A 13,325-nucleotide genomic window follows, 5' to 3' on the forward strand; every position below is an offset into this window, starting at 1 on the left:
CGTCATTCGCTGCTCTCTCTCTCTCTCCCCCTCTCTCCTCTCTCTCTCTCTCTCTCTATTCTATCTGGCTCATTCAATCACTGGGGTTGGTCTCGTTTGAGACTCATGAATAATTAAACATTTATTAATAGTAAAATTCATTGGAATTTGGGTTTGAATCAAGGGTGCGAACTATTACAAATTCAAGATTGATTTCTATTATTTTTTGTATTCTGGAATGAACCAAAATCCAGCACCACTTAGCATGTAAAGGATGAAGTTGATCTTTCTTCTGTTTTGTTTCAGCATAATCACAAGTTTTTTTTATATGTAATGGATTGTAATATGCATCAGTTGGGTTGTCATTCAATGAATGTTTTTTCATTCATCCACTGCCCAGAACTTGTGTATATTCTTTTGCATTATGATTATAACTTGTGATTGTGAATTGGGATGTCTGTTACATGTCACTGACCAAGTAACTGTAACTGGTCACGTAACTGACCATGTCACTGACCAAGTAACTGTAACTAGCCATGTAACTAGTCACGTAACTGACCATGTAACTGACCATGTCACTGACCAAGTAACTGCCCATGTCACTGACCAAGTAACTGCCCATGTCACTGACCAAGTAACTGGTCACCTGCCCATGTCACTGATCATGTCACTGACCAAGTAACTGCCCATGTCACTGACCAAGTAACTAGTCACGTAACTGACCATGTAACTGACCATGTCACTGACCAAGTAACTGCCCATGTCACTGACCAAGTAACTGGTCACGTAACTGACCATGTAACTGACCATGTCACTGACCAAGTAACTGACCATGAGACTAAACGGGATTGGATAATAGGTTAAAAAAAAATTTGTTTTAATGATTTGCCGTTTTATCCGTTTGATCAACTGAATTAAGATCCAACGGCTGGGATGGTTTTGTCCCGTTTTGTCCCTTTATTTTCGTCCCGCAGGTGAGCGGGCCTGACCTTTTGGATACCTTGTAACTCCCTATTTAAAGGGCTATCAATGATAACACACAATTCTATTCTCCTACAACACGTTATCAGCACGAGTTCTAACCTAGCCCAAAAGAAAAAAAAGAAAAATATTAAAAACCAAATCTGCCGCAAGCTTTGCAGCCTCCTACCGAAAACCCTAGCCTCCCCAACGCACAGCTGCTACCCATACAGTCCACCTAGCACTACGCCCAGCTTTGCTGCCCCCTGCAGCCCTGCACCTAGCCCGTGCTAGCCTCCTGCGCAGCAGCTCCCCCGCAGCAGCAACGTCCCCGCAGCGGCCTCCTGCAGAGCCTGCAATCCTCCCCTGCAGCTTCCAGCCCTCCTTGCCGCAAACCACTGCAGCCTTCTGCTGCTCTTGCCGCGCACTAGCCCACCGGCCTACTTGCAAGCCCGCGCTGCCCAGCCGCTCCTAGCTTAGCCCGATCGATCACCATCCTGTCGCTGCTTCGGTCTAGCGCCCTCCAGCCACGACCCACCGCCCACCGGCGCAGCCTACCCGCGCAGAACTGCTACCCCAGCCAGCCTCCGCGCCTTGCAGCACAGCCCCGCACAGCCGGTGCTGCCCACACGCGCACAAGCAAGAACCAGAAAACAAGAAGAAAAGAAGAAGAAAAAAGGAAAGAGGGAGAAGAACCAGAAGAAACTCAGAAAGAAAGAAGAAGAAGACCGAAGAAAAAAGAAAGAAGAAAGAAAAAAAAGAAAAGAAAAGGGGACCCGGCGGGCCCAGAGAAAAAAAAAAAGAGGGGGAGAAGGGCTTGGCCCGAAAAAAAAAAAAAACAGAAAAGGAAGAAAGAAAAAAGGGGAGAAGGGATGGGCCCGGAAAGAAAATAAAGAAAGAAAAGAAAAAAGGAGGGAGAAGGGCAGCCCACCAACCGCCAATTTCCGACCATATTCCGGCAATCCAAATTTAGCAACACGCCTGCATCAACACGCGCGTGTATAAAGAATCGTGAAGCAAACCTTCAAATTGCCAAGTAAGTTTTTACGATTAAAGTTCCTGCATTTTTTGTCTTTTAAATTCTATTATTTGCTGCAGGTTTTGAAAAATACGAACATAGGTTCGATTAATTGATAAGCGGAATTGTGGGGATTCACACTAAAACGAACTAAGAGCGTTCGTAATCAATGAACTAAGAGTGTTCATAATATTCGGACTAAGAGCGTCCATAAGCATCAAACTGTGACCATATTAAAACATCAATGTTTCGGTCAAAATCTAAATATTCTTGGAAATCGGTTTCTTGGTAGCATTAAGGCTCGGAAACCTTATATTAGTTGTCGTGGAAGTTTTTACTCCGAAACTAATTTGTTCTCCTTCATCTTTGAATGTCGAATGCAAACATGCAGAAACCCGACTTCACTAAACCGGATTCAATTGACATTTGTTATCACCGATGGATAAATAACGTCAAGAATCACCTCACTACTAATGAGATTCTGTGGAGTAGAGCTCACAGACTATGAATTAATTGAGAAATCCTCTCAACCTTCCCCGTCTCAGCACTAGGCTTGTGTGCAATGCTAGATGGATTACGAGGTTTCATCAACTTATGTCATTTACTGAGTAAGTTGACAACATACTTGTGAAAAAACATAATTCAAAGGCCCGTTGGAACTAAGAGCGTTCACGAGCTGAATTATAATAGTGCACCGAAAAGATGGCGCAAGGAGCGGAACCCTAAAAGTTAGAGGATAACAAAATGGACTTGTGGGTCAATACAAACCGCCCTACAAAGGAAGGAAAACCTCGAGATATGTAGACACGTGGCAACATTGGCCAACGTGGGATCCATGGAGGATGTCCAAATGCACAAGGTGCATCTCAATTAATAGGTGAGGTAATGCTATAGATATGGATCTTCAGAGCATTGGTTTAAGCACTAAAATGTGAGTGACAAAACAAAAGCTGCATAATACAAAGTGTATAAAAGATATGAGAAAGCATGAGGCTCATCTCGCAGCCGAAGGAGATGATGGAGATGACAATGATGTCAATCTCATCATTACGGACTTCAAATCTGGCGAGGAAAACAACAATGTTGATGCCGCAGATTTTAATTAAATAGTCTTTCATTTTCCAAGAATTATGTAATGGCAATTGTGCCTTAATGAATAAATGACATTTGGTTTGAACTCTTTCTCACTAGAATATGATGTCTAGGAAAGTAATTGAGATTAGTGGTACTTGAGAGAGCCTCGCTCCACCGACATCTCTCTCTACTTCCCTAGTCATATTTGATTGGAATTACCAAAAGGATTGAGTGACTACAATTTGTCTACATTTCATTTTATTTGGATTAGATTTGATCAAGAAACTTTGATGTAATCATTGGCTATTAATAAAGTGTCTATTCTTTAATGTCTTGGACATACCTTAATTCGAACTTTATTATATAAGAGCCAATGATTTTCATGTGGAAACACATTATGAGAATGGACAGAGTTCCTTTGCATCACCTCTAATGATTACGGACATAAACGAGTATTAGAGAAACTTATGTGTCGCTCTAGTGGGTTGTATGCAACCACTATTTGAGTTATTGAATCCAACTATGTCATGAGAGATGACTTATGGGATTTTGACACATATAGGCTTTGACATGATGATCCGTGTATTAAAGACTTTACACAGACATCCATTTTCAAAACGAAGAAAAGTAAGAACCAAGAATTGGTTCGAGGAGCTGCACATGCGCCTCATGGCGCCATGATTGTGCAAAGACCGGCCATACATGGTCGGCGCCGCCTACCCCCTGCGGCAAATACATGGCATTGACGCCATAAACTCCTCTCTCTACTTCTCAAGTCTATTGTGACATTATGGCTTAACCGAAACCTCCATTGGTTGATTATAAAGCCCATGTTTCATTCTGTAAAGCCTGTTATTTAGGATTGAGACCATCCTATGCAAAGGAGATTGAGGAAATAATTCCATTCTCACAAAGAATCTAAAGTAATTCTATGGATTTGATCAACCAACTTGCGGACCATATAGATGTTTTATGGTGTTGGTTGATACGCAAACATGCTGGTCACTTGTTGTGCTATTATCCACTCGTAATGCTGCTTATACTACACTCCTAACACATAACATATGGCTACGGGCTCACTACCCAGATCATCCCACTAAGTCAATTTGACTTGATAATGCTAGAGAGTTTACATTGACAGTTTTCGATGACTATTGCATATCATTGGGTATTGATATCAAGTATCATATTCCCATGTACACACCCAATTGGTCTCGCGGAAAAGCCACCATTAAACGACTACAATGGTAGCCTAGACATTGGTAATGCGCACCAATATTTCCGCTTGGGTTATGCAATAATGCATGCAGCTATGCTAATTCGTCTACGACTCATAGCAGCCACTCAACTTTTATTTGCGTTACAGCTAGTGACTGGGTTCGAGTTTAATATCTCGTATTTATGCATATGTGAGTGTGCGGTTCATGTGCCAATTGCGTTGCCATAGCGCATCAACATGAGTCATTGCAACGAATGCATATATATATTTGTTGGACATGAGTCTCCAACTATAAGTCCGCTATGTAGAACCCTTGACAGGCGATCTCTATTTCGCTGGATTTGCGAATTGTCACTTTGATGAGACAGTCTTCCCATCGTTAGGGGGAGATTAGAACATCAATGTTCAACAGGAACGACAGGAATTGTCGTGTCTGTCCCCACTATGTCTCATCTTGATCCCCTAAAAGTGACGAGATCACATATACCTACTGCAAACATACCTGCAAGGATTGATGTCCCCACAAGAGGACATGGTGCCACCCAGAGAAGATGGATACTGCACCACTACCATGGATGGTAGTATGGTGACACCACAAAGGTGGCATAATGGCGTCATAGGCCATGGGTTCCGCTAGAGAGAGTAGGAGACCTATAGGTTCGATGGATTCTCGCCCTAAGAAGAGAGCGAGTTTGGCACAACTTGATCCATTAATCATTGATACTCATAATCCGTCTCATGAGAATATTTTGGATTGTGGTTATGTCCAAGAGACATCGTTGGGGGACGCCTCAATGTTAGAACCAATTCCTGAAAATATAGAGATCTCTACGAACTACACTAGTGTACATGAGGACGTGGAATTATTGAGACCAATGACATCGAACCTTACTCCGTTGAAGAAAGCCAACGTAGAGAAAATTGGCCTAAATGGAAAGATGCGATCCAGGTTGAATTGGATTCACTAACGAAGAGGAATGATTTCGGGCCTGAGATGCCAACATCTCCTAACATAAAACCTATTGACATTAATAGGTCTTCGTTAGATAGCGTGATGAGAAAAAGAGATGGCAATCTTACCTTATGGCGCAAGGTTTCTCACAACGCCCTGGAATCGACTACGAGAAGACATATTCTCTCGTAATGGATGTCATTGCACTCCACTACCTTGTCAGTTTGGTAGTTTCCAAATAACTGAACATGCAGCTTACAAATGTGATCACTACGTATCTCTATGGGGATCTAGATACGGAATATAATAAAGGTTCTTGTGGACTTTATTTACCCAAGTCAAGTGGCTCTAGACCACGGAGCGCATTTGCAATGAGGTTGAAATGCTCACTAAAATGACTACTTGATTGGGAAGGGATATGATGAACTATGCCCACGCGTTTCCATGACAAGTTCCGGATTTGCAATTGTCGCGGTTTATGTTGATAAACATAATTGGAACCCTTGAGAGTTAAGGAAAACCGCTGAACACCTGAAATCCGAGTTTGAGAGGAATGACCTTGGGAGAACACGGTTTTGTCTAGATTCAGAACTTGTATACCGTGTCAATAGATGCTTAGGCATTTTGATAAAGTCAAAAATGCACTCCCATTGTCGTCCGTAGTCTTGGTCCTAAAAGGGATCCGTTTCGTCCCAGGGATGATGACGAAAACGTGTTAATAGCAGAAGTGCTTATTTATGTACAATAGGCGCATTATTGTACTTAGCACAATACAAGACCGGACACCTCAATTATTATGAACTTGTTGGCTAGACATAGCCCCGCGCCAACGCAACTCCATTAGAATGGTATAAAGACAATCTTTTGATATTTGAGAGGTACGATTGATATGGGCTTGTTCTACCCCTACAGAGAAAAGAGATGACGGAAGTGTAGGATCGGACCCCACAAGGCAAAATGCCACCTTCCGTGCTCCTCCTCCCCTCTATCAAAATGACAACATGCACTTCTAAATACTGAAGTGAACCAAATCCGATCAGAGGATAATGTAGCAGACTTATTTACTAAGTCGTTACCAAAATCCACCTTCGAGAAACATGTGAAGAGCATCGGATTGAGAAAGTTATCCGAACTCCCATGATTGTAGCAATCAGGGGGAGATATTGACATCAGGGGGAGGCATGATGTCTACATGTTCGATCTCGAAGAGTGAAGGACGTGTTGTGCTCTTTTTGTCCTTCGACCAGGGTTATTTTTGTCCCACAGGGTTTTTGTTACCTGGCAAGGTTTTTAACGAGGCAACAATCAAAGCGTCATCACCAAGTTTGAGCGGCACAAGGGGGAGTGTTGAAGGATATCGACATAATGTGTGCCTCTACAAACTAGGGTTTAGAGTTGTAATAGGAATGTGTTTTAGGTATTCAATTGTAATTGGATTCTATTACCTTTTGGATACCTTGTAACTCCCTATTTAAAGGGCTCCTATTATCAATGATAACACACAATTCTATTCTCCTACAACACTCTTGATCTTTTCCTCAGATTATTTCTTACTTCTGCTTCCTTGAAAAGTAATTTTTCTCTTTCAGTTTCTGGTAAGAGTCAATTAACTGGAGCAGCCTTCCCATTCTTAGAGTCACCAGCCACAAATATGAAGTTGGCTGAAAGGACTAAAGAATCCGAATTGTCTGAGACTTCTGCAAAACAGTTTTTCTTCTGTTAAGTCAAAATAATCGCAGCATTAACCAACCACTTCACATGGAGGAGCACAAATCGATCTTTAAACTGCCATTTGGGAGGATCTGTGGCTTTAAGTTACAAGAGATCAGATTCCACTTGACAAAGTACATATCTTATTTTTCATCAATCTCTACTTGAAAGGAAACTCCATCCATTGTTCATAAATTGATAGATAAAATTGAAAATCAAGTGCATGGGTGCATTAGTATGTTTATCTAACGTACATATCAATTGATACATGTCAGAATTACTCTTGACAAAATAACTTTGTAGAAAAAGAACAAAAGGCAGATTCTAATCAACTGGATAGATCATCAAACTTCCGAAAATGTAGGCACTACCTTCTATGGATTGAGTGACTTCTAGTTGGATCTCAATAGCTGAGCTCCCCACCCATATTACAGCACCAACTATTTTCAGGTCAATTTCAACACTAATTGGCTTCTTCAGCACAATGTTTTCAACAGATGCAGTGACCAGCAAGGGTGGCCGCATTGTGCTGTCAAGATCATAGCAGTGCTGATCCACAAAAAATGTTAGAAAATTAAAGTAGATCACCATGCGAAAGCTAGGCACATGCAAGAAATAAGCTAGCAACTCATCTCTAGTATAACGAGCACATTGAACTTACCGATTTACTCTACCAAATTGAAAATTTGAAACAACCGATGAGGATGCATTTGAAATGTCACATATAAGTCATATCTTGCTCCAAAAAAGGAAATAAAAGTGTAAGTGGTCCAGCAGAAGGATGCCTTGGCAGTCAAGCCAACCTATTCAATAACCCCTAATTAAGACCTCAAACTCTCAAAGAAGTCGGAAAGACTTGAGATATTGTACCTTGACAGAAATGGTTCCAGCTAGAGCATCAAGGTCTTTGAGCAACTTACCAATTCTACCCTCATTCCAAGGATCCGAATACTGCTCCCTCAATGTATAATCCTTAGAGAAATTATAGAGAATTGTAGTCCTGCTCTGCGAGGGAGTTTTGTTGAGCAATTCGCTCTGTGGAGGAGCGTCCATTGGCGGGTCCAGAAAAAGCCTCTCCAACTTCTTAGTCCTTGCATGCCACAGTGCCTTTGTCACCGGCGAGTGGAACATTCCGGGCCACAAGCTAATGGGCATTTGGGGTGAAGGATCGGACCTTTTGTGACCCGAAGATGGGATTTCCAAAGAAGATAAGGTTGACACTACCGGAATGGTGGTGTTGGAGTTGGAAGGACATGAAATCGAGCCCATGGAGTTTGATTTCTTGGGGAGACCAATGGATACAGGTTTTGAATTGGTTTAGTTCTATTGTGCAACTTTCAAGTTTGGTGATGTTTTAAACAAGATTGTTCTGCATTTATAGTTTGAGCTTTGGATCAGCAGAACTTGCACAAAGAAGTGGGATACATGTATCAGATATGACAAGACGCTTAGGAAGTTTCTGGTGTTTCGACACTTCCTCGTTAATGGTGCATCAAACATGACCAATGGCAACACAGATGTCATCTCTTGCACCTAAAATAGTACCTACGTACCCTTTCATTGGCCATGTTTGTTGTACCGGATTGCAAAACTGGATTGTCCAATCATGCGTTTGGCTAACCAAATTGGTTTGGCCCGATAATTCAATTTTGTCAGTTCTCTTGACAACAACTTCATCAGTTCATCCTCCAACTTCAATCTTCATCAATATGATGCTCTTTACAGATGCTTCTTCTTTTCCAATTTTGCTACTCAAAGAAATACAGAGGGCGAAGTACTTGCAACGTCTAAAATCCATCCTGCAAATTGTTACTCTTCGACATTCAAAAAACCTAGATTTTGTAAACCAAATAAACGATAAGGAGACATGAATAAGCAATGCAGGTCTAATGATTTTACGAATTTGATCTATAGAAATCATTTTATATTATTGAATAATAACCAGACCATCTGGTATACTCGTATATCCTTCAAGACCTGACACCATATATAAATACAGATGTAATTTGGAGATTTGTAATATCCCATCTTTCATACATACAATTTCAAGATGCCCGTGAGGTTTATGCTTCCTCATCTGAGTAGAGTTACATTTCTGGCAAAATAAACATCAGCCTATTTCTTCAAGGTTTTATTTCACACTGTTCCAATATGAATTATGATCTTCCCTACACTCTTCTGTATTACATAGTTTGAAATTCATGTTTCGTGTTTATTTGCTCACAACTGTTGATGAAAGCAAGACCTGAGCATCCTTGCGCTCCAGTATACGTCGTGCTTCTTCTTCTGTTGCTGGAACCACATTCCGTATCCTAAATCCATTTTTTGTGGCCTTTGCCTCGGGACGTACGGTGAAAGTAAAATAAAATGTATTTGACACCTGTTTCAAACATGAGATTGTAAAGATATGCATGTCTTAAATTCAAAAGGCAGTCGATTTAAAGCTAAAGATTTAACTTTCATGTTTTTAATGTGCAGTTGGTAGGAACATACCTCACTGGACCTGAGCTCAGGCCTGGTAACATGAGCAACAACTTCAATAGTAATCAGAGGGTGATCTGGATTAACTTCTGTGTAGAGAACACAAGATTTGAAACGCAGGAAATCTCCAACATCCACCTGAACATTGGACATATATCCTTATATAATTAGACAGAAATGAATGAATGACAATAAAGCTAGCTTATATTCCATATCCTAATAAAGAACCATGGAGAAAACCAAAATACCAGGATGAAAGATATATTGGATATAAAAATAGCAAAAAGAGTCCCACAAGATGTTTCATTCAAATTTCAAGTGAAAGAGAAGACAATGACAATATGGGTATTGCTAAAACTTAATAAGAAAGAAGGATGTCTACAGGGTACTTACAGGTCTCAAGAAGTCAACGTGATCGACTTCTAGAAAGCAAGGCACCAGGCCAGCAAAAGCATAAGCTGTGGAGAAAGCCAATTCAAATGCTCTGTGCATTAAAAATCCTCCAAAGATCCGACCATGGATGTTTCTCTGCTGTGGTTGGCAGATCAATGAGTTCTCTAAGCTGGTATCCCTCAGAAGAATGCTATCTCTGTCTGCCAAGGCAGGCATATCACAAAAGATCCTTCCCTCCGCCAACAGGCTTTCAAGTCTATTTACTTCTCCATTCTCAAACTCCCTTTTTTCTCCTCCTTTCGTTCTCTTCCTCAGAGTATTTCTGGTTTCTGCTTCCTTGAAAAGCAATTGTTCTCTTTCAGTTTCTGGTAAGAGCCTATTAACTGGAGCAGCCTTCCCAGTCTTAGAGTCACGAGCCACAAATATGAAGTTGGCTGAAAGGGCTAATGAGTTGGAATTGTCACAGCCTATAAACAAATTTTCTTTGTTAAGTCGAATCAGTCACAGCATAAACCAACCACTTCACATGAAGAGGAGCACAGTGCAGACAGGTAAGCAATTAGATGGGCTGGTATATAATATGAAGATCCATTTTTCAGTTGACAAACTTGATAATTAGTCTTTTAACAGTCATTTTGTAGGATTTTTAATGAGATTACACTTATAGGGTTTCAACAGAATTACATTTCAATTACACTCAACTTAGAAGTAACAGCATTGCTCATAAATTGATACATCAAAAAGACAATTTAGTACATGGATAAATTAGTCTGTTTTTCATCAACATATCAATTGATACATATCTGACAAAAAAAAAATTGTAGGCAAAAAATACACTCAATAGAGGCTGATGCTGGGAACAAAGTTTCAAATTAACTTGAAAGATTATCAAACTCTCAACAAAAAAAAAAGTACTTCAGAGTTAATTGTACCTTTTGTGGATTGAGTAACTTCTAGTTGGATCTCAATAGATGATCGCCCCACCCATATGACAGCACCAACTATTTTCAAGTCAATGTCAACACTAATCGGCTTCTTCAAGACAATCTTGTCAACAGATGCAGTGACCAGCAAGAGTGGCCTCGTTGTGGTATCAACAGCATAGCAGTGCTGATCCACGAACAAAAAAATTATAAAATTCAAGGTGACCACTACACAAAAGGCACATGCAAGAAATAAGCTAGCAAGTCATCTCATCATTCTCAATTCTCTTTAGAAGACAAGATTTTTGTTTTAATTGTTTCCACTATGTACACAATATATAACTACGCACATTTAGTCGATTTTACTGGACTAAATTTGAAACTAAGGATGCGTTTCAACATGGCACATAACCTGGATAGCTCCATGACATGAGAGATTAATGGTGTTATGCACACAGTCATGAATAATAAACACGTACAGAAGAGCATTAATAGTGAAAATCATAACCTATACGATCGATAAACAATGCATATATAAAATTGATTTTTCAACTTCATCAAACTTATCATCAAAATAAACCTAGCTCCATTATTAATTAAAGGGGAAAGCAAGAGAGACACAAAATCAAGGGAGAAAAGAAAGTAGAGAGCGTGAAAAGCCATACATCCGTGAGTTTCTTGAATTCCGAATATTGTACTTTACTCTCTAAAAGTCAGAGAGTAAGACATCAATTTCTCAATAAGATCAAATCGTTTTTTGATTACATGATGGACTCAACACCAGTGCAAATTCAGTGCTTTATTGCTCTCATAGAAGTAGACAATAAAGAGCAGCAACTATCTGTTAGTTATAAGTTCTAAGACCATTCCCGTGATTTTCACAAAGCAAAATTCAATTCAAAATGTGGCAGCTCCTTCGGATAATGCTTACAGTTATCTTATTACTTTACGACTCAGCAAGAAAATTGAAAATAGCTGCAAATACCAGCAAACAAGACATACTCCTCATCTTCTATCTCCAAGGCGCCACAATTGTTGAAAGTTCAAAAGCTCAGGCTTATTGATTCAAAGAGCAATTCAGCCTCATGATCACAAATTTTCGATAAACACATTTGATTTACCACTTGTCTTTTTCTTTCTCAGCTATTCATTCCCCATACAATCAATTTTGATATGATCCACATGTGTATAACTCTATAACCAATCACAGCCCAGTTCAAGTAATCAAATTTGAAGCAAAACCCACAAATCCAAACACAGAAAGACTAAAAAGTGTTACCTTGACGGAAATGGTTCCAGCTAAAGCATCAAGGTCTTCAAGCAGTTTCCCAATTCGGACCTCATTCCAAGGATCCCTGTACTGCTCCCTCAGTATAAAATCAGTAGAGAAATTGTACAGAATTGTAGTCCTGCTCTGAGATGGAGTCTTGTTCAGCAATTGGCTCTGTGGAGGAGCGTCCACTGGTGGGTCCAACAGCCTCTCGAACATGTGAGACCTCGCTTCCCACAGTGCCTTGGTCACCGGCGAGTGGAACATTCCGGGCCACAAGCTGATGGGCTTCCGGGTCAAAGAGTCCGACCCGTAAGCAGGGAGGGTTGCCACTACCGGAATGGTGGTGTTGGAATTGGAAGGAGATGAGTTTGGGTCCATGGAGTTTTGGGGGTCTTGAAATTTGATTTCTGGGAAATGGGGATACAGTTTATGGAATTGACTTGATTCCGTTTTGGTAGTTTAAGATTTGGTCAAGTACTTCTGCGATTGTGGTTCGCGGCCTCCGTAAATGTGGGGGGCTATACGCGTTTCTGGCCTGTTGACTCTTCCTGTCTATGACGCTATGTAACGACGTTGCCCCTTATCACATGGTACCATATTTCTTTAGTAATGTTACCTTTAAACATGTTACAAATAGTTTTATTAATTACATACCTTGCAAAGGTGCAAAGGCTGAGTCGATTCTAGTTGGATTTCAATTGATGACGTCACCACCCATATGAAAGAAGAGCGCTAGTAATGGGTTCAAACTCTTTGACAGAAAGGAAAGAAGGAAAAGCTAAAGATTCATCATAATTCATTCATGCCTCAACCAAGGCTGGAGGTTACAAAATATAGGAATTGGACTGAGTCCATAAAAAAGGAGAAGCAGCCATGTGTTTCTCAGGACCACAACAATAAGAGTTGTTCTAAGTCTACTGCAGATGCAAATAAAGTGGGATTAAGAGGATGATTAGTAGAGGTGGTCCAACAAGTCTCGGCCCCTTAAGTTGCAAGCCGTCCACGGTTGCCGAAACTAGGAAAGCGGCCCATAATAGAATGGGTCTCTTCCCAAGTCGCGTCTTCCTTAGGTAGCCCAGACTACTGTATGAGCCATTGTGTGATGGCCTTCTTGTTCTTGTGGACCACGGACATATCCAACACTCTTTCAAGAACCCAATTAATCTCCTTTTTCTCGTCAAACTGAGGCAAGGTCTGGAATAGAGGGGCTGAGTCGCTGACCCATTTCTTCAAGAGAGAAGCATGAAAAACATAGTGGATTTTGCGACGACGGTCAGAGCTCCAGACCGTATGCTACGCTCCCAATTTGATCTAGGATTTTGAAGGGTCCATAGAACTAAGAT

At 40.7% G+C, this 13,325-nt stretch overlaps 2 protein-coding genes across 2 annotated transcripts; both read right to left on the minus strand.

Moving 5' to 3' along the window:
• Positions 1-6,731: 6,731 nt before the first annotated feature.
• Positions 6,732-8,306, minus strand: LOC112171409. The gene is made up of 3 exons (XM_040507982.1): positions 7,783-8,306; positions 7,284-7,461; positions 6,732-6,899 (listed from the first exon to the last, which is right to left on the minus strand). The coding sequence occupies exons 1-3, from the start codon at positions 8,179-8,181 to the stop codon at positions 6,805-6,807; spliced, it is 672 nt and encodes a 223-aa protein (XP_040363916.1). The 5' UTR covers positions 8,182-8,306; the 3' UTR covers positions 6,732-6,804.
• Positions 8,307-8,847: 541 nt separating this feature from the next.
• LOC112174827 (acyl-coenzyme A thioesterase 9, mitochondrial) lies at positions 8,848-12,568 on the minus strand. Its single transcript, XM_024312642.2, has 5 exons — positions 11,989-12,568; positions 10,719-10,896; positions 9,787-10,253; positions 9,406-9,531; positions 8,848-9,292 (listed from the first exon to the last, which is right to left on the minus strand). The coding sequence occupies exons 1-5, from the start codon at positions 12,358-12,360 to the stop codon at positions 9,125-9,127; spliced, it is 1,311 nt and encodes a 436-aa protein (XP_024168410.1). The 5' UTR covers positions 12,361-12,568; the 3' UTR covers positions 8,848-9,124.
• Between the last annotated feature and the right edge of the window lie 757 nt (positions 12,569-13,325).

This window comes from Rosa chinensis, chromosome 6, assembly GCF_002994745.2.
Source record: "Rosa chinensis cultivar Old Blush chromosome 6, RchiOBHm-V2, whole genome shotgun sequence".
In the NCBI taxonomy this organism is placed as follows: domain Eukaryota; kingdom Viridiplantae; phylum Streptophyta; class Magnoliopsida; order Rosales; family Rosaceae; genus Rosa; species Rosa chinensis.

What these genes read in the sequence shown, in the direction of transcription:
- LOC112171409 (XM_040507982.1), bottom strand. Translation starts at nt 8,181, where the DNA reads ATGGGCTCGATTTCATGTCCTTCCAACTCCAACACCACCATTCCGGTA. An exon ending in CTGGAACCATTTCTGTCAAG is followed by an intron (nt 7,462 to 7,782) that starts GTACAATATCTC and finishes TTTGTGGATCAG; the next exon opens with CACTGCTATGATCTTGACAG. An exon ending in AGTCACTCAATCCATAGAAG is followed by an intron (nt 6,900 to 7,283) that starts GTAGTGCCTACA and finishes ACTGTTTTGCAG; the next exon opens with AAGTCTCAGACAATTCGGAT.
- LOC112174827 (XM_024312642.2), bottom strand. Translation starts at nt 12,360, where the DNA reads ATGGACCCAAACTCATCTCCTTCCAATTCCAACACCACCATTCCGGTA. An exon ending in CTGGAACCATTTCCGTCAAG is followed by an intron (nt 10,897 to 11,988) that starts GTAACACTTTTT and finishes TTCGTGGATCAG; the next exon opens with CACTGCTATGCTGTTGATAC. An exon ending in AGTTACTCAATCCACAAAAG is followed by an intron (nt 10,254 to 10,718) that starts GTACAATTAACT and finishes ATTTGTTTATAG; the next exon opens with GCTGTGACAATTCCAACTCA.